The 21,305-nt window shown below is 36.8% G+C and overlaps 1 protein-coding gene and 1 pseudogene across 2 annotated transcripts in view; one reads left to right on the top strand and one right to left on the bottom strand.

The window, feature by feature from the left end:
* Window positions 1–21,305, bottom strand: part of USP9X (ubiquitin specific peptidase 9 X-linked) — a 124,657-nt gene that overhangs the window by 31,071 nt on the left and 72,281 nt on the right. For both annotated transcript variants that reach the window (XM_029930811.1, XM_029930812.1), the window contains exons 22-30: window positions 20,862–20,982; window positions 12,939–13,069; window positions 12,469–12,747; window positions 10,281–10,406; window positions 9,010–9,135; window positions 7,684–7,850; window positions 1,545–1,653; window positions 1,177–1,323; window positions 246–392 (exon numbers count right to left, since the gene is read on the bottom strand). In XM_029930811.1, the coding sequence (XP_029786671.1) occupies window positions 246–392; window positions 1,177–1,323; window positions 1,545–1,653; window positions 7,684–7,850; window positions 9,010–9,135; window positions 10,281–10,406; window positions 12,469–12,747; window positions 12,939–13,069; window positions 20,862–20,982 (1,353 nt within the window). The remainder of the gene's footprint in view (window positions 1–245; window positions 393–1,176; window positions 1,324–1,544; window positions 1,654–7,683; window positions 7,851–9,009; window positions 9,136–10,280; window positions 10,407–12,468; window positions 12,748–12,938; window positions 13,070–20,861; window positions 20,983–21,305) is intronic.
* Window positions 21,086–21,220, top strand: LOC115284539 (annotated as a pseudogene).

Below are 21,305 nucleotides of genomic sequence, written 5' to 3'. Positions count from 1 at the left end.
TGAAGTGAAAAAAATTCAGATATTCTAAATAAAAAATTAGTGCTTATTGATGAGATACATAGTACTCATTTTATTAAACAAAATTTAGAAACTGTATTTTAAAACTTATTGTAACCTCTAAAATGATTCTTAAAAAGCAGAAGAGAGAAAAGATCAAGATAATACACCAAAGACATATTATTAACTGACAGATTTGGTAATAAACATTTAGGAGGTTACGATATCTAGCTTAGGACAAAACTTACTTTAATGAGATTAGCACCTCCTTTTTCACAACCAATATGATACTTTTTCTCAGGGGCCTGAAAGGCCAGTAATTCTTTTGTTACCCCAAGATGGCCTTCTAAGATCGTCTCTTCAACACCAGTTTCACCTGTTCTTTTAACATCATCCTGCCAAAGAGAAAATACCAAATGCCTAACTTATGAAAGGGAAGGAAGAGCCAGAACGAGAACTGGACATACATAAGGTAATTCCCCCAAACCTTCCCATTCTTTTTAAATTTTTTTTAAAAAATCAACCAATAAACAAATATATACGCGCGCGCGCGCGTGTGTGTGTGTGTGTGTGTGTTCCAGAACAGTTAACATACAGTGTTTGTTCTATTAGTTTCAGGTGATTCAACACTTCTACATAATGCTCACCACGACAAGTGCCCTCCTTAATCCCCATCACCTATTCCGTGGTCCCTTCTGGTAACCCTCTGTTTGTTCTCTACAGTTAAGACTCCCTGTTTTTGCCAAATCTTTCCCTTGTAAGCAAGAAGAAGTTCTTTATACAACTTTCTAAAGGCTATAAAAGCTATGAATCTCTTCAGAAATAAGTTCTCTCACAATTGTAAGAGAATCCGGTGTTAAGATGAAGAGTTAAGTGCTAGTCTATAGACTGATTTTTGATGAAAACAATTCAAACTTTTTTAGAAGATGAAAATTTGCAAAAAGGCCCAAGATTCTAAAAGGGAAGAGGCTGAAAGTCAGTATTTCATGTTTTAGGTAAAAACAAAGCATTTTACAAAACTAGTTATGCATTAATTCTGCGACTCATGAGTTACTAAGATCCACCATCACAGAGTATATTCTTAGTCCTTTTTATTACTCTTTGGTATTTTCCCTTAACTACAAACTATTTATAAAACACTCTACTTATTGACATAATAAAGTATTAGAGGCAACTTACCCTAATTCTTTTAAGCCAATCAATTTCATTATTAAGAAGAACTTCGGCATTGGGTATATTAATATTACTATTGTAAGCATAATTAAGAAGATGCCTTAAGAGGGTAAAGTAGTCGCCTGAATGTTTAGCTCTCTCTCTGGCTGTGCTCTGAAACAAAGTAGAATAATGTGAATTTACATGTCCAAGCTCATAATCCACTTTTTAAAAACCTAGAGTTAACTAGCGAAAATACTAACATAGTATGAGAAATTACTAATATTTACTTAATACATATAGACTGTTCTAACTTTAACCTACAACCATGAATTCCTGAATGTCTTGTTTACAGAATTAATCACAATAAGCATATTAAAAAAAAAATCTCTCACCCCCAAAACGGTAAAGAGCAGAGTAATGAAGAAAAGTAGAGGCCTGTGTCCCATGCAACATCTGGTGCACATTAAAAAGAACTGCTCCTGAGCCACCTGGCGAACAGTTCTGAAATAAAAATGTTTCACATTTAATATATTATTTGCATGAAGAAAAATAACATTCCAACAATGGTCTCTCTTTGTGGGAGGGGTGGGGTGGAATAAAGGGTAAATTAGAAGTAAAAATACATGGATACAAGGTAACACCCCCTTAAGCAGGCAACATAGAACAGACATCTTATGAGGCTGTATGCCAAGAACTATCACCTCAAATTGTCACAGAGAAGTTTAAGGGACATCTGATAACACTCCTTTCTTGAAACAGGCTAGAAAGACTCCATTAGATACAAGATGTTCTATGAGGAGTCTTATACATCTTTTTGGTTGTCCACAGAATTTTTACTCAATTGCACTTTGATTTTTGTTTTTTGTTTTTGTTTTTTTTTAACATTTATTTATTTCTGAGAGACAGAGAGAGACAATGTGATCAGGGGAGGGGCAGAAAGAGAGCAAGAGGGAGACAGAATCCAAAATAGGCCCAGGCTCTGAGCTGTCAGCACAGAGCCCAACACGGGGCTCGAACCCACAAACCATGAGATCACGATCTGAGCCAAAGTTGGCCGCCTAATCGACTGAGCCACCCAGGCGCCCCTACTCAGTTGCACTTTGGAGCAAATAACTCTGTAGGAATTCTGTTGCAGTGACAGTAAAGACACTGCTGCAATGTCCCTTATATTATGATATATTCCCAAAGCATAGTCTTCAGATCAGCAGCATCAGAATCAGCATCATTTGGGAACTTGTTAAAAATGCCAAATTATCAGGTTGCATCCTGGATCTGCTGATCAGAAATACTGGGGATGTTATTCAGTAATCTGTTATTTTAATAAATCCTTCACGTAACTTTAATGTGTGCTAAAGATTGAGAACCACTGTATTATACAATATTCTGTGATGACCCACGTGAAGAACTGGTCTACTGTCACAGCAGTGAGAATTTAAACTCATCATTATGAATCTTAAAAAAAAAATTATAGGGGTGCCTGGGTGGCTCAGCTAGTTAAGCATCCAACTTCAGCTCAGGTCATGATCTCACAGCTCGAAGGTTCGAGCCCTGTTATCAGGCTCTGTGCTGACAGCTCAGATCCTGAAGCCTGCTTCGGATCCGGTGTCTCTTTCTCTCTCTGCCCTTTCCCCACTCATGCTTGCTCTCTCAAAAATAAACATTAAAAAAATTATATACTATACATATCTCCCTAGAGTAAATGTCCAAGAGGGTAGAGACATATATTTAGTTTACCATTGTCCCTCCAGAACCTAGAATAGTGTCTGACATAATACAGATGCTAAGAACCAGTTTAGTTACCACATGCATAAATGCTGTTCGTTTAGAAGACAGTGGTCTATCTCCACGAGAGAGTAAGCTCTTTCAGGGCAGGGCTTTGCTTTGCTGATGCCAGAGTTTCTGACACCCAGAACAATGCCTGACATAAGGAAGATGCGTAACAAGTATTTGCCAAGCATTTGTGTATCTTACAGACATTGCATGTTTCTTTGTGCTAGCTGACAGCTTATAACCAAATTTATAGCTCAAGGTAAAGGACTTGACAGATATACTCCATGTACTAACCTCCTTCCTGAATGTTTCTAGGTTTCTAGAAACCTGCATATGATCTTATAAACCAGAGGGACTTTAGAAGTTTTGTGGGTTGAGTTTGGAGGAAAAGAAGTAAACTGAAGTCAGGAGTACCTAAGTTTTCTGGGGAGAAAGTTCTTAACTTTTATTAGATTTTTTCAAAGGTATAGGTCATATGCACTGCCCTAGTTTATTATTTTTTAAAAAGTTAGGTATACAGCCCAAATAGAGATTTATAAAGAGTATTTGTCATTTCCTGATGAAATCTCTCGCAAACACGCGAGATACGCAGATTTCTATAATGCTTCCAAAGAAACATGTGCCTATCAACAAATCCTGTTGCCCGTATCTTTACAACAATCAAAAAAACTCATTTCTCACCACTTCTAATACTACCACACTTCCAGCCACTGTCAACCTATTATTTGGATTAACAGTCCATTTTTCCTGACAATCTATAACTTATTCTCAACAAAGCAACTGGAATAAACTCAGAGCACATCATTCTTCTGCTCAAAACCCTACAATGGGATTCCCATCTCACCTATAGTTATTTAAAAAAAAAAAATCCATGTCATTACAATCATCTATAACGGGCGCCTGAGTGGCTCAGTTGGTTAAGTGTCCAACTTCAGCTCAGGTCATGATCTTGCAGTCCGTGAGTTCGAGCTCCACATCGGTCTCTGTGCTAAGAGCTCAGAGCCTGAAGCCTGCTTCAGGTTCTTGTGTCTCCATCTCTCTCTGCCCCTCCCCTACTCACACACCATCTCTCTCTAATATAAAAACAAAGAGTTAAAAAAAATTTTTTTTAATTCTTAATAGGCTGCCTATTAACTTTCTGAACTCACCTCCTACGTGTCTATTCCTTAGCCACTGCTCCAGCCATAAAGGTCTCCTTGCTGTTCTTTAGCACGTTAGGCATGTTTCTGCCTTAGGACATTTACATCTGTTGTTCCTTCTGCTTAAAACACATTTGCCACATTACCTACACGGATCACTACCTTACTCTTTCAGAGCTTTGTTTAAAGCTCACCTTCTTAGGAAGTCTTCTCTATCCTATATAAAACCAAACTCAACGGACTCTGCACTACTCCTTATCACCTTCCTGCTTTATTTCTCTCCATAGCATTTATTACTATCTAACATACTATATATTTTCCCCTGTTTATCCTTCTCACTCCCCATCCTCATTAGTACTTAGACTCTAAGAAGGCTGATGGTTTAGTGCTATATCCCTAGTAGCTAGAATAGTGCATGATACACAGTAGGTACTCACGAAATTATTTACCAACAAGATTGCCTGCCATATTAACATTAAACACCACTTAAATCTCAGCATCAAAGGCCTTCTGTAAATCAACTCCCACTCATCTCCTTTACAGTATTATCCTGTACTCCTCTTTCACATATCAAACCAGACTACCCAGCTCTTCCCTGAGAGCACTATGCCAAGGGTGGCAAACTCAAATGCCTTCATCAACCAGAGGTAACATAAAGGAGTTAAATAGGCAGGGTATAAAGCAACGGGTGCTAGAAGGTGCTAGAAAAAACACAGCCACATAAAGGAATTTAAATCCAGTTGTGACCGATTATAATAAGTTCAGTGTTATGATGTGGAAACAGACTTCATCTAATACAAACAGAGGTCTGGGAGACTTTCCAGATCTTACTGGAAAGTGTGGCACTTTAAGTTGAAACATGAGTATAAGCAAGGGCCAAACTGCGGAGCGCTTATAAATCAAATTTAAATGTTTAGACTTCATTCAAAGGCTGTGGAAAGGCATAGAAAGATTTTAACCAGGAAAAGACAATCATGCTTGGCAAAGATCATACTATCTGAAGTGTGGTCACCAAATTAGAATAATACTGTAGTGGTACGGCACTAGGGTGGGAAGATTAAGGATACTATGGTTGTCCAGGCAATGGGTGCTGGCTGCTTAGATGATGGTAGAAGCAATATGGAGAAGGTGGAAAAGTGTATGGAGTCCAAAAATACAGAAGAAAAAACATAATGGGGAGTGAGGTTGAGGGGGAGCACTGCCAATGCCCATTTTCCATCTGTATGTACACATAAGCCTTACCCAAACACATGTTTCGTTCTGCAAAGAATCTTTTCTTCTGCTCTTTCCAGGGAGAAAGTAACTTGTTATTCTTCTAATTCAGAGTTCTTTGCCTTTTATGATGCTAATTTCTGTCTCAAAGATTTTTGACTGCAAGGAACTTATTTAACTTTGGAATTTTCATTGCCAAACATTTATAGGGACTCACATTAATTTGCTCATGGGTTATAATTACAGAGTTTAACTGTGTGACAGAAAGTTAGATCTCAAGAGGTATGACACTGCCATAGAACTTCAGCCTTAGTCCCTCTAGCAGCAGTCTACTTCTGAGTTGCTACAGAATTAAGTGAGAAAACACACGTACGAAATACACTGTATGTAGGTATACTGGTAACATTCAAGTATAAACTGGACCTGAATGACAGCCTCATGTATGCAGGACGATTATGCCATAACTGAAACCATTGGAGCCAGATATGTTTGGGGATTCAGATTTTAGAAAGGTAATGCCAACAAATTATGGTCAGGTCAGGTTTGCTGTCAAATTTTTATAAATTGGAAATAAGGAATTTTGAGAACCTGCCACAGATATGCAGCTATATATGAAATAACTGAAAACTTCAGGGCAGGAAGAGAGCCGGTACTAGAGAAAAAAATCAGATACCTGAAGCTCAAAGAGATTTTGATCCTAGAAAACCCTTTCTGTTGTTGAAGACAAAGTAAAAGAGGTGAACTGAGATGAAATGTTGTCTACAGAATTTTACTTCATTGTGTGAAATTTCAGGGAGAGGAGGAAGGAAATGGTTCTAATTTCCTATAAGGGGGAGTTTTCATAAAGGATAGAAGCAGAAAACCTGCAAAACCAAGTTCCGTAATACTTAGCATCCAAGGAAGTGAAGTAAGTTCCAAATTTAGTTTCAGATTTAAAAATCAATATAGAATAAAAAAATTTGCTACCTCTAGGTTTGACTTCACTACAACTTTTTGGCTACTTATCTTTCCTCTCCTCTATCCACCCAATGCATTATTAAATAAAATCAGACTCACTCAACCTATTTTTCTTAACATACAGGGCTGTCCAGTGATGATCCAGTCTTCTCAAGGGGATATGAAGCTCAATATTATTTGAGGGGGCGTGAGTCCTGTCAAAGGACTTTCTGAACAGGCTATAATAGAGGTCTTCAAGGAAATTATCTAATTTCTAAAATAGTAGACATTCCCACCAATTCACAGCATCCTCTGGAATGAGCAAGATGTATCCATTCTATTAATGTACACTTTTTTTAAAGCCTTGTCAGTGGGTTTTATTTCAGCAAACTGTTTATTCTGACTTTACATTAATTTGATCAGTGATTTCTGTTATTGCTGAATGGCAGGTGAGAGAAGAAACAAAGTGAGCATTTTTGGTCTTTGCACAAAATGTATGTAAGACAGATTAATTACACAGAACAGTGACACTAATTAGAGTTCGAGTTAAAAAAAAAAATCACCTTATGAAGATCAGGATTAGAAGGACAAGAGGATGGAAACCAGTATTTTCTATAAATCTGACTTGCACAAAAAGTCCGAAACAAAGTTTATGTTACTGATTAAATAATCTTGAACTGAAAATGAAGGCTTTATATAGAGTTGGTCTTTATTCTCAGTATAAAATGCAGACTTTTTTTCTTACCATAATCCTGCCTTGTGAATTTCATATTGAATCAACAATTTCTCTTATAACAAACCTGGCATCTAAAGTGGTAGAGGGGCAGAGAGAGAGAATCTCAAGCAGCCTCCGCACTATCAGTGTAAAGCCCAATGCGGGGCTTGACATCATGAACCGAGACATTATGATCTGAGCCAAAATCAAGAGCCAGACAAGTAACTGACTGAGCCACCCAGGTGCCCCTCTTATTTAATTTAAATTCTGTAAACCAGGGGTGCCTGGGTAACTCAGTCGGTAGAGTGTCCGACTTTGGCTCAGGTCATGATCTCATGATTGGCGAGTTCGAGCCCAATGTCGGGCTCTGTGCTGATAGCTTGGAGCCTGGAGCCTGCTTCGGATTCTTTGTCTCCCTCCCTCCCTCCCTGCCTCTCCCCTCCCCTCAAAAATAAACATGAAAAAAAAAAATCCTGTAAACCAGAATTTAAAAGTGGATTAAAATATGTACCTTTCTTAGGCAAGACTAAATTCTGAAATTAGAGAAAAATTAATTGCATTCTGAGACTTAATGTTGCCATTTTGCAGAGACTAAAACCAAACAAAGTTAGGTCCAGGTGAAACTTGATTAAAATTTTCCTGAACATTATCATGCTATAGATATAATAAATATTTGATTTCTGGGATAAATTCTCCCAGCATACATTCATTTCTGCTTAACAAAAGATCAAGTTTCTTACAATTAAAAAAGACACTTACTTGCTGTGACAGTGCAACAGTAAGTCAATAATGAATGTCTGCCAAGCCTTTTCTTTACTAAGAGCATCTAAGGCTGTCGGAATCAAGGCAAAACATAATGTCATCACTTCCAATGCTTCACAGCAAACCTGTTCATCCTCCAAGTCTGGCTCGTTGCCTGCATTGGTCTGTAAAATTATGGTCAGAGGCAAATTACCTAGAGATGCATTTAAGAAAACTCTCATACAACTTCAAGTTAGTGCTTAAAACTTACTCACTTAAACCATTTGGCCTCAGCCTCTTTACTTGCAACTTGACACCCATTTACAATAGTAAAGAAATGGTTAAAATAGACAATGAAGTCTAGTTCAAGCATTTTTATACAGCTCAAGGAGGGAAGGAGGAGGACACTGAGAACACCACCTGCTTCTTTGTCCTTCAGGCTCCTTATTCTTTCTGAATAATCATTCCTTTCTTAAGAATCACTTTAGCACTGTAGAATAAGGAACTTAAGACTAGTTATAAAATGTAGTGTACCTACAAGTGCCGTTTTATTGGAAAGCACCTGTTTTGGCCAATCATTCAGGAAGGTTTTGATGGTTTTACAACCTAAAATATGCTTGGGTAGGTAGTTATTAAATTCTGATTTTATCAAAAAGTGATAATGACAGTACATGCCTAAAAAAGAACAAACATTCAAATACTAGGTGAATGCCCAGGTACTGTACCAGACAGATGTTATAGGACCCCAACATATGTCCTGGGAAAAACAGGGTTATATTGGCCATAACAAGGAAGCTCTACCAAGCTGAGAAGTTCCTATAGTTTAATTTCCTCTTCTAAATATGCAGCAGTCATTATCAAGGGCAAGTACATAGGACAGGAAATCAAATAATCAAACACAGCCTTGCTTCTGTAAATAATTTGGTTAATCTAAGCGAAAGTCAGAGAGGATACATATTGAATGACACTCTACTTTTGACTGCTTTAAGAGAATCAAAAATATTTAAGTATCAGTATATCACAGCTGACAGTTACTAAACCATTATTTAGGAAAGATGAAAGAAGATGGAGAGAATGGGAAAAAGCACATTCAGTATGAAATCATTATATCTGACCCTAGTGCAAAGTAGAAAAGGTTTCGTATTTTAAAAAAGCAGCCTTGAGGCAGGATTCTTAAGTACTTTATTTCAAAAGTGAAATTTTACTGTATTCTCATCTTACCTATAGCTACCATTTAATTTTCAGCCATTAAGATGCAAATCATTGGATTTTTAAAGATGGCAGATCATTTGGGCCTCATGCACAATTAAACATTTATTTAAAAGGAAAACATATAATTCTTACCTTCTCATAAATTTTAGTGATTTCCTCATTTGGGCTAAATACTAGCTGTAGGGCCCCACATCCTGATGCCCAGATAATTTTCTGTATAGCTCTAATTACACAAATATCAGGCATGTATCTCGAGGCCTGCAAGATAGTAAGTAATAAGAAACTGTTTAAACAAGAGAGACCTAATGGAGGACCAGGGGGAGCGGAGGAGGGAGAGAGAGTTGGGGAGAAAGAGGGATGCAAAACTTGAGAGACTACTGAATGCTGAGAATGAACTGAGGGTTGAAGGGGAAGGGGGAGGGGGGAAAAGAGGTGGTGGTGAGGGTGGAGGGCACTTAAGGGGAAGAGCACTGGGTGTTGTATGGAAAACAATTTGACAATAAAATATTATGAAAAAAAAAAAAGAAACTGTTTGATAGAGTATTAGAGTAAATGTTTCTCCTTATAAAGTAAATACAAATGGCTGTAAAGCAGTACCATTATTTTTAAGTTCCCAAATTGCTTTTGTCCTTCCCCCCCCCACCCCCACTTAACAGCAATGGCACAAAGTATGCTCTCCAAGTTATTATCTGGCCCTATACTACTTTCAGAAGAATCTTAAAAAGACTACAAAGATGACCCACATGATTTCACTCCTCCTTTTTTTAACCCATGATAAATGAAAACCAAATCCACACAAACACTTGTATAGAATGGTCACAAGAGCTTTAGTCACAGCCTGAACAGGGAAATAATCCAAATGTCCCTTGCCAAGTGTACAAATGTGGAATATTCACAATGGGAGACTATTCAGCAGTAAAGAGAAATGGACTAATTAATGCTCCACACAGCACAGATAATTCTCAGTGTCATTATTCGAAGTGGAAGAAGCCAGACATGAAAGAACACACATACTGCACAAAATTCTAGAAAATGAAAACTATTCTATACTGACAAAAGATGACTTGTTACCTTGGCTTAAAGAATAGAGGCAAGAAGGGACTGCAAAGGGGCATACAGAGCAATGGAAATGGTGGTGGACTAACACATGCAGGGGTTTGTCAAAACTGAATTATATACTTTAAGGATGCTGTTTATTGCACATGAAGATGATTCAAACCAGAAAGCACTAACATTAATATTAGATAAAATTCATGTTAAGGGAACTCTAGACTGAGACAGTGATTAAAGTGGGCCTAGGAAAATTGAACCTTAAATTGTGATAACGGTTATTTCTTAAACAGAGGGTCAAAAGTAGAAACAAACCTTGCAGGATTTCAGAGCTTAAAACCTTTAATACTAACCTCATCAGATATTTGCTGAGCAAGACGAATTGACACATTTCTAAGCATGCATTCAGATGATGGATTAGGAATGCTCTGAAGGGCACTTTGTAGCACCACAGCTTGATCATGAGTAACTTGGTTGACCTGAAAAAACATAATCATTGTACTTAGAAGTAAATTGTACAGAACTCCCCACCCATCACTGCTCCCTCAAGATGACCCCCCCCCCCGACATATGTACATTCACACTGGAGAACCGTGGGGACTTACACAAAAAGTCCATATTGCCAACAATGTGGGCTCCCACCTTTTCTTGTGCTACAAAGTGCTACATATCCCTCTGCAAACACTGATTCTAGACCAATTCAACTTGTGTCTCTACATCTGGGCTTAGTGTAACTAGTAGAGTTTAAGTGATAAACTGAATTGATGGTTCCACAACCCTATCTAGAGACTCAATAAATTACTCCGTGTCTGTTACATGCATGCTGCTGGGCAGACCCTGCTCCTTTTCCCGTCATCATTTTCTTCTTTGAAAAAGAGAAACATTAATGAATTTTTATAACAGAATAAAATTACTAATGTATGAAAGGTACCACTGTTGTATTTAATAGTATAACCAGTTTTTAAATCTATATTAAAAAAAAACTTCGTAGTTATTAGCTAGGCCATTCTGCCTTTCAAGTTGTAACTCCCTTTCTCTATATTATAAGCATTTCTAAAACAGTATTTAAGACATTTTCTGTTTTACTAAGTTTTGCCCTTAGCTCCTTAATAAACTGTGTGTTCCTTGAGACTGGAGTCTAGTATTTATATACCTTTGTATCCACGGTGGCACATTTTCTGAATAGATATTGGAGAAAAGTAAAAGAGAAAAGCATGTGATTGCTTTCTGTGTACTTCATTAAATATCTGTGTCAAAGACCATGGTTTGAATCTGGTTTTTATCTTAATATAGTAACATTTTGTTCTATCCCAACCAACATGAGACCCTCAGTACTAAACAATATCAACATAGGCCATTTCTTTTTCTTTACCATAATGGAAAGTTTCTCGCATATATAAAAGGTGAGAGAACAGTATCATAAACTCTCATGTAGCCACTGCCCAGCTTCAATAATTATGAAAGAAGGACTAAGCGTGTTTTATCCAACCACTCCCCCTCACTTTCCAACCCCTCCAATGCCAGGATTATTTTGAAGCAAATCATTGATATCATATAGTTTCAGCCGTAATATTTCAGCAACTATTTTTTTAAATATTTGAGACAGAGAACAAGTAGGAAAGGGGCAGAGAGAGAGAATCCCAAGCACACTCCATGTCCAGCACAGAGCCCAATACAAGGCTCGATCCCATGAACCATGAGATCAAGATCTCAGCCAAAGTCAAGAGTTGGATGCTCAACCGAGCCACCCAGATGTCCCTCAGCAATTATTACAAATAAAAAGGAAGGGGCACTTCCTTTAAAACATAACCATAGTACCATCATCACATCTAAAACAACTTTAAGTGCGATTATCACAATATGTATTATTCGGGATCAGATTTATCATATCTCACATATAATTAAGATTCCTATTCCCGGATTACATAAGCGATTTATAAAAAAAAAAAAAAGAATCTATATTCCTGAAGCTTTTATCTTCTACTGGTAACTTAGTAAACTGTCACTTATGATGAATATAGAAAACTTCAAATTTTAGTCAGAATGAAGAACATAGCTTCACCCCTCAGAAGAAGACATTGAATTCTGGCACGCCTTGAGAACTTCTGGTGTAGTGGAGCAAGGATGCCATCAGGGCAAAGACATTCAATATGCTCAGAACTAGAAGTTAAGCCTATCAAGATGTCAAGAGTGGCTGGCAACAGGGTAAGTCAATTACAACTTTCCTATTACCAACTGTATCTTCATATATCTGCCACACAGAAAGATTAGTAAGAGATTCATATGAAATTTTTTAAATCAGGTTTACAATAACTGAAAGTCAAACAGAGTTTAAAGGAGCAAGGAGGAATTGTCCTCTTAAAATTGGATTATTGTCAGTAAAAAGCATTTTCACATTTAATACAAATATAATTTAATAGAAGAAAAATTCTAAAATGGGGCACCACTGGAAACGGACTTGAAACATTCTGAATCAACTCTGAACTCAAACTTTAATAATTATCATTTATTACTATAAGACATTTTTAAAAAGTCCATTACCGATGTCATGGGATTCACGCCTTCTACACCTGGCTGACAAGCTTCTGCCACAGCTCGAACGTGGCCATAGCCAATGGCAGTTAGCAACAGTTTGGCTATTTTAAGAGCATTGAGGTAAGCACCCCTTCGAGTTTCCATATCTGCATTTGGTAGGAAGTTATTTCTGGTTAGCATGCTCAGGACAAGGGGTAGGCCACCACTTTTTAAGAAGTGAAACTGAAAATCAGAGGAATCATCAGCCAGAGGTGCACCAGCAGGCATTAACAAGGCATAGACTACCTGGAAAAAGAAAAGAACTATATTAAAAGGGCTTAAAAAATATAATTTCTATTTTCCCTATCATCATTGCTAAGAAATTCTTGATCATTTGAAAAATATTTCATTATAAATTTTATCCATGTTCTTCACATTACCATGTAACAGGTCAAGTTCAAAGAACATGAAATAAATTCAAAAGGGAAAAAACTAACCTCTGTTAGGTATAGCACTTGTGAGGCTGAAGGACCAAAGAAAAGCGAGTCAAGAGATGGACTAAGGCTGCTTTCTCCAAGTTTGGCGTGGTCTAAACAAATAGCTCTTAATTTTTCTATTGTTGTGCTATCTGTAAGAAAACATGAAATACAGTCTAAAAACAGAATTCATGCATTCACAGTATTTCACTTTTCATGTTTTGAAGACTACTTTAATATGGCATAACAATCAATTCACTTAATTACAGGCTTATACTTCAAGAAATAGCCAGATATGGTTTAAAAAATAACAATGAACATCACAATCAACCAGGACTCTCTAATCAGTCAACCCAAACATGAAGGGGGCAGTCTTCACGTAGAGACCTCAAATCAACATGCACACCCAGCCACTGGAAATGTTAAAAAAAAAAAAAAAAAAAAAATTACAGTACACTTCAAAAGAAAGTAATTCTTACTGAAAAGAACAAATGAGAAAAAAAGGGAAGCCCTTCTTTCCAACTTCTCTAGTGTTTACCTTTATGACACCATGCATTAATGGTTTATTTTACTGAAAAGGGCTTAGTAGTACCTTAAAAACTGAACTTTAAGAGGAAAGATGGGGGAGGAAAAAAAGGAATATAGGCACTCCTCACTTAACACAACTTCACCTTTATGAAAAGACTTATATTAGTACCTGTTTTCGTCAGTCAAAAGAAACCTGAAGAGGATTTTCACTTTTATGAAAAGAGGCATAAAGCAAAAACAGCACTCAGTGTTTGTTCTACAGAGAGCTGCTAAAGAGGCAGTGCACATCCCTAAGCATAAAGAGTGGCCCCCCCAAGCTCCTTTCTTGGGAACTACACTCAGCATCACAGCATCAAGCTGCCTCTGTGAGCATCTGTGCTCTTAATTTGTGCCTCTGTTAGAATAAGATGTGCCTTAAGGTATCAGAAAAGCCTAAGAGGTTACTTTTTGGGCCTGGGAACACTCAAAAACTTTTCCATATTTAACTAATGGTAACTGCTTCTTTGCTTTACACCAATTTTGGCTTACAAAAAGTTTCATAGGAACACTTTACTTTGTAAGAGCAGAAAAAAACCTGTAGTGATTAATGTTTTTTTCCCCCCTTCATGGTATTAAAATACAAGTTTCATTTAAATCACAGCAAAAAGACACAGTTTAAAAAAATTAAAAAAAAAAAACCATGATACAATTTTGCATTAGCTACCAAACATTCACACTTAAGAATAGTCTATCAACTTTAGAAAGTACTTTACTGTTTTCAGATTTTTAAATAAATTCTAGTTAACATATAGTGTACTATTGGTTTCAGGAGCAGAGTTCAGTGATTTATCACTTACATACACATCCAGTGCTCATCTCAACAAATGTCCTTCTTAATTCCCATCACCCATTTAGCCCACCCCTCACTAACCTCCCTCTATCAACACTCAGTTTGTTCTCTTAAGTCTCTTAAGGTTTGCTAGGAAGTACTTTGTTAAACAAATGGTCTCCAAAGTAATTAAATGCGCTATGATTAAAACACCACTTGATAAATAACATTTCTTTAAAAAAAGCTAAAAGCTTTTTTTGAAGAATACAGATATATTACTATAATCTCTAAAGGGTAAACTAATTTTATAGGCCCGGAATTAACCTAGAAATAAATATCTTACCAAAAAAATCTTCAGTTTGTGTTAACAATTGATGGTTTTCTCTATTCTGAAGAGACACTAACATATAATGTAACTAAAATATTAAGTTCTTATAATCAAACATTTGTGAATAGCTTCTCAGGTCAATAAACATTCATCCCCTATATAATTTTTAAAAATTTCTTGTTAAAATTTTTTATTATTTAATTATTTTGCGAGAGCTTGAGGGGCAGAGAGAGAGGGAGAGAAAGAATCCCAACAGGCTCTGCACTGTCAGCATAGAGCTCGAAGTGGGACTTGAACCCACAAACTGTGAGATCATGACCTGAGCTGAGATCAGGAGCCAGAAGCTTACTGAAGTCATCAGAAGTGACTGAGCCACTCAGGTGCCCTTTCCCCTGTATTATTTTAATTGGTGAGTTAAATGACATTGTATCATTTTACCAGTTAAAATCTCTATTATTGGGCACTTAGGTTTTATTTCAATTTTTTTTTTATTATACTAAAGATCCTAACAGCTAAATCTTGCAATTATTTAATCAGAAAAAAATTTGGCAAGCAGAAACAGCCGTGAAAGTCGAAGATCTCTGCCTTTATCATCAAATTACTTTCTAAAAACAAGTCAATTCATATGCTGTATTTGAGAATGTTTTGTTTGGTTTAAAAATACTGAGTAAAGAATGAAGGCAAAGGGGAGTAGGGGGGAAAAAAAACAAGCACCAAGAAAAAGAAGTAGTGAATACTAAGCAAATCATTTAATGTTGCATTATATTTTATTCACCTGTGCTATGTAAACAAAATGATCATTAGTGGCTATTCCAACTATAGCATTCTTCAATCTATATAATCTCAGATGCCTGATGACATGTAAGCTCATTGTACACAACATGAAAAACAAAAATTTAAACCATCCGTAATCCTGTCATCCAGATATAGTTAAGATTTTAGTTTATTCCCTTGTTTTTCAAAAAGACACCTAAACCTATTCAATTATATGGTTGCAGCAATGGATTAAAATGTATAGAAAATGAACAGTACCACAGAGTTATAACAGTATAAATGCCAACTGCCTGCATTTGAAACCTAGAACTGTCGTTTAAGCTATGGTGTCCCTAGTCAAGTAACTTAATAGCTGTGTCCCAGTTTCCCCATCTTTAAAATATAGATTAAAAACAATTAATGCCTTCATAGGGATGTTGTGAGGCTTCAATGAGCTAATAAATATGAAGTGCTTATAATGGACTGTGACATATTTTAAGATACTAATTAGACCAAACTAGTGGGAAAAAGGAAGCGCCGAATAGGAAAAGCAACTCATTGTGCTTGGTAAAGCAGTATATATTTTAACCACTCAGTATCAGGGAAGAATCTGTTTTCCTGATGCATGTAGGGAAAGGACACAGGAACTCTTGAGTACAGTTCTAAATTACAAGAGATTAAATTACCTACACAGAGATGACTGGAGAACATTCTATGTTTAACAGCAACTCATCATGGAGGCACTGACTTCAGGCAGATTCAGAAAGAACTAAGAGAGGTATAGTTGATGGCTTAAAAAAAAAAAAAAATCTAATTCCATTTTGGTTTTCTTCCCATTTAAAATATATGCAGCAAGGGTACAAATACAAAATGATTACCTGCTCCCTTTCTTAAAGAGAGCGTGGGTGCACAAGCGAGTGTTTATATGTATCAACCACAGAGATAGTGAGTATGTTAACAATTGTTGAATACTCATTAAGTATCAATCATTAGGCTATGGGTTTTCCATATACCACCCATGTAATCCCTGTAATTCCACGAAATATTTATTAGCCCAGTTATATAGATAAGGACGTTATGAAAGATGAAGAAATCATGTGGAAGGCATGAAATACCAACTAGAATCAAAACTTGAACTCGTCCATTTGGGTCCAAAGCCTGTGATTTTTCTACTGTAATATGATAATTACTGCCCTTTTCAAATTTAGGTACTGTTCTTTGAAAAAAAGCACACTCTTGCTTGAGCTTCTGGCAAGAGCTCACTCTCACTATGTGGTGGCATTATGCTCAAGTCGGGAGATCAGGGATTCTAAGGTGTTTTAATGTACATTGTGAAGGATGACTCTGCGTACATAAAGCAACAATAACTGTTACTCAAACACGAATATGTAAGACAATACAAATCCTAAAGAATACAACAGTTAAGGATTAAATTAAATGGTTGAGAGAAGCTTTAGCTAAGAACTTACATATCTGAACTGATTCTGTCCCACAGGAGTCAGAAACAAGATAGGAAATGTCAATATGATGTTTGCTTTAGAAAAAGGAAATAATGGAAACACTAAGCATTTTTAAAAATTACCTGAGCCAATTATTGAACTGTTTTTGTCAGCAATGCATCCATAATCCCTACTATAATGAGAATGATTACAAAATATATAAAATCAAAGGGACATACAAATAGAAGATGAAGAAACATTAAAGATGTGAGCAAATCACTGAGGTATAGAGGGGATGGAAGACATCAGGTAACCTGGCTTTGATGAACCAAGAAGCACATGTGAGTTTAAGGGGGAGGGGAAGAGGGCATTAGTTAATGCCCCACTGAATCCTAGAAAATCTAAGAATATGAAAATAAGAAGTACTTGTGAAAGTAGAGATGAATCAAAGACCGAACAAAAGTGGCCAAAGTAAGAAGTAAGTCATGCCCCATCCCAATAACAAATCGATGAAGATGGGAAGAAGGTTGCTTACAAGTGGAGAGAGACACAAATATGAAATGGCAAAAGATGAAGAAGCTGGAATAGGACCAGTACGAACCCGTGGTTTGTTTTTTTTTTTCTAATAGAGACAAAGAAACTCATAGAGATGAGAATTAACTTCCTCAGTTTAATGAAAAGGCCTAGAAACAAGATACCCCATTAGTAGTAATAAGCACAATTTATTTCTCCAATTTTGGTTTCTAAATATCTTGTCACTGAAAGGAGAAATGGCTGACTCTAGGGCTATGATAAAGTACTAGATGAGCTTTAAACATCTTGTACCAGAAAGTAGTAATGTACTCAAATAATGATGACGCTATATAAAAAGACATTAGGTCCATCCACTGACCACATCTGGGACAACTGAACATCCAAGTCAGTAATGATTATAATGGCTATAATCCAACAGGATTATATATACATAAAAAAACACAACAAATGGGGTTCTACTTTGCTAACCAATAAACGAAGAAAGAACAATCAAGTTAAACAAAATCACCATGTTGCAACCAATACAGGGAAAACCGATTCAGGCAATAATCAACAAGAATGGTAAAACAAAAGTTTGATGAGGAAAAAGTTACAGGGTCTCAAAACATCTCTCCAAAAAAAGGGAAAAATAACTTTACACTGCAGAAATCTGTGACAGATGCCAATTAAGTGACGTCTTAAAATTTTTTTAATGTTTAACAAAACCCAAGAAAGACACTCAACACCACTACAAATCTGTGCTTTCAAAACCATCGAAATCATAAAAGAGACTGAGAAACTGCTCCAGATTAAAGATACCAATGAATTATGCACTATAAGAACCTGAATTGGTCCCTCAACCAGAAAACACTGTTGTAAGGTTTCATTATTGGGAAAATGTGGATAAATAAATTATCAATGCTGTGTATTTTTTTATTTTGATTAATACTATGGTAATATTAAGAGAATGTCCTTGTTTTTAGAAAGCGGTATGTACTCAGGGATAAAAAGACAAGGTATCTACAACTTGTTCTCCAAAGGTTAGAAGAAAATCTTATCAGAGAAAGAATGATGTAACAACTATAGCAAAATGTTAACAACTATTGAATCTGGGGAAGGGCAAATGAGATTGTACTATTCTTTGTAAATCTGAAATTATTTCAATAAGAAAAAAAGGTGTTTTTTAAAAATGTTTTAGAGTACGAGTGGGGGAGGGACAGAGACAGACAGAGAAGCACAGAATTCGAAGCAGGCTCCAGGCCCTGCGCTGTCAGCACAGAGCCCGATGTGGGGGTTTGAAATCATGAACTCCGAGATCATGACCTGAGCCAAAGTCAGAAGCTTAACCGACTGTGCCACCTAGGCACCCCTTTAATGTTTATTTTTGAAGGGGGAAGGGTTAGAGATAGAGGGGGACAGAGTATCTGAATGAAGTAGGCTTTGTACTGATAGCAGAAAATCTAATGTGGAGCTTGAACTGTGAGATGGTGACCTGAGCTGAAGTCGAATGCTTAACCGACTGAACCACCAAAATGTCCCAGAAAAAAAGTTTTTAATAGAAAAAAAGGGACTCTACAAAAAACAGAGACAAACAGGAAACTATAAAATAATGCACCAATCAGCAATAGCTTTCGGGTAAGTAAGTACAGTCTGTTAAGTCATAACACTGGTTTCTAAAACCCCAATTAGCTCATATTCAAATGGCAAATAAAAGGGTGTCAGTATAATGTGAAAGGTGAGCTTGCTCATACGTGACTTCTCCTGGACACTGGAAGCCAGGAGAAGCCAAAACCAACCAACCCCAAATCTCTGGGCCTGGCAGCTGTGCAGGACCAAGCCCTTTAAAAATTTTAGGATAATGAAAATTGAGCACCTGCTCCCAGAACTCATACTGAGAGGTACACTCCCAGCCCTTCATGACTCTTGGCAGGTTTTACTTTGTTCTGTGCCACATTAATGGTAGTGCATCTGTCTCTGAGCTACATTTCCATCTTTATTAGCACTATCAAGTCATTAATTTATATTGGTCCCATGTCTTTTTATGATCTCCTGAGGCAGTCTTCAGCCACACATAACTAGCTGGTGGGTTGTTCAAGTTATCTCTGAAGATACGAATTATTTTTATTAATGCTGTTAAAACTCTATGTGAAAGGGCTGCCTTGTTTAGGGTATTACATTCCAAGCAGGGTGAGGAAGACATCCATGGGGGGTGGGGGGAAGATAAGCAAAAATCAAGAAAGGCCCAAGACATAGGAAGCTGAGAACAGGAACCCTGCCATAGAAGGAAACAACTAGATGAGACGAGGAGGAAGAAAAGCTCTAGAAAACAGTGATACCTGATAGATTATGCAATGCAAATAACAATGGGAACTTAATTTGAGAAGTTATTAGAAGATATGTGGAATGAACTAGTAATAGGGGTATAGAGAATTTAAAAAATGAAAAGGGGAAACCATTAAATCCAGGAACAAAGAGGTCAGTAATCCAGGCAAACTACTTTTCACCAAACATAAATTTACATTTTAGTGCCCTAGTTTAGTGTTAATTTAATTTTTAAAATTTTTATTTTTAAAAGATTTTATTCGGGCGCCTGGGTGGCTCAGTCGGTTGAGCATCCGGATTTGACTCAGGTCATGATCTCACGGTTTGTGGGTTCGAGCCCCATGTCTGGCTCTGTGCTGACAGCTAGCTCAGAGCCTGGAGCCCATTTCAGATTCTGTGTCTCCCTTTCTCTCTCTGACCCTCCCCTGCTCGCACTGTCTCTGTCTCTCAAAAATAAATAAAAAACATAAAAAAATAAAAAGATTTTATTCTGAAGTAATGTCTACACCCAATATGGGGCTCGACTACATGACCCCAAGATCAAGAGTTATATGCTCTCTCAAATGAGCCAGCCAGGTGCCCCTTTAGCATCAATTTTAGATAATGATTGAAGCAAAAATGGGGAGGATGTGAGAATAAGTTTTCATCTCCATAAAAGAAACTCAGTAGGTATCTAAAATTGACAGATACAGTTTAAGAGATTATTTATAGACATACTAGTAATATCCATATACAAAAAAAGAGCTGCACGTTAAAGTGACTGTTTCTAAGGAATAAAAAAGGAGCAGTTCCACAGAAGACACATGGCCTATAGTACAGTCCAGAAGTCAGCATATTTTTTCTATAAAGGATCACACAGTAAATATTTAAGGCTTTGCAGGCCATAGGATGTTGGCCAAACTCCTGAGCTCTGCTGTTTTAAAACAAAAGCAGCCACATATAGTATATAAGCGAATAGACCTGGCTGTACACTAATAAAAGTTTGTTTAGGACACAAAATGTAAACATCATGTAATTTACATGAGCCACAAAAATGTCATTCTCTTAATATCCCCCCCCTCCATTTAAAAATGTAAAAACCATCCATGGGCTCCCGAGCCATACAAAAGCAGGCAGTAGGCTGTACTTTGCTATTTCCTGACGTGGTATTCTATACCACAAAATATGTTCCATCTAGAAACAGAATTTGTTAATATACCCCATTACTGCCCAACATGAACTTCATGAACATTATACAGGAAAAAGATTCTTACCTGGTGGCATAAGTTTCATAAGTACTCTTGCTCCATCTCTAAGAGGAGGCATATTTAGGCTGCTACCTAAGTCTGCAACTTGCCAAAGGAAAGAGATGTATCTGGGATGCAGTGACATTATCTAGAATACACAATACACAAAATATTTACTTATAAATTACACTTCCCCCAATAAAAGTCCCCAGATAAATTTTCATTTTCCCTTACTTCATTTCTACTCTCTAATTGCTTCTCAGCCTTTTGGCTAAGATCAAGTGTAGTATCTGTTCTTATCAGTTTAATAAAATGGCCTGCCTTACCTATCTCCCCACCTGTATAAATCCTTCATAATGCAGACTGAATATATTACCCAAGCCATCTCCAGTAATTACTGTGTGACAGCTCTTTAACTATTTTGTTAAATTATCTCTCTCATCCATACTACTTAGACTCTATACATACAAA

This window comes from Suricata suricatta, chromosome X (assembly GCF_006229205.1).
Source record: "Suricata suricatta isolate VVHF042 chromosome X, meerkat_22Aug2017_6uvM2_HiC, whole genome shotgun sequence".
Taxonomy (NCBI): domain Eukaryota; kingdom Metazoa; phylum Chordata; class Mammalia; order Carnivora; family Herpestidae; genus Suricata; species Suricata suricatta.
Note: the sequence above shows the minus strand (reverse complement) of the source record. Positions and strands in the feature narration are given on the sequence as shown.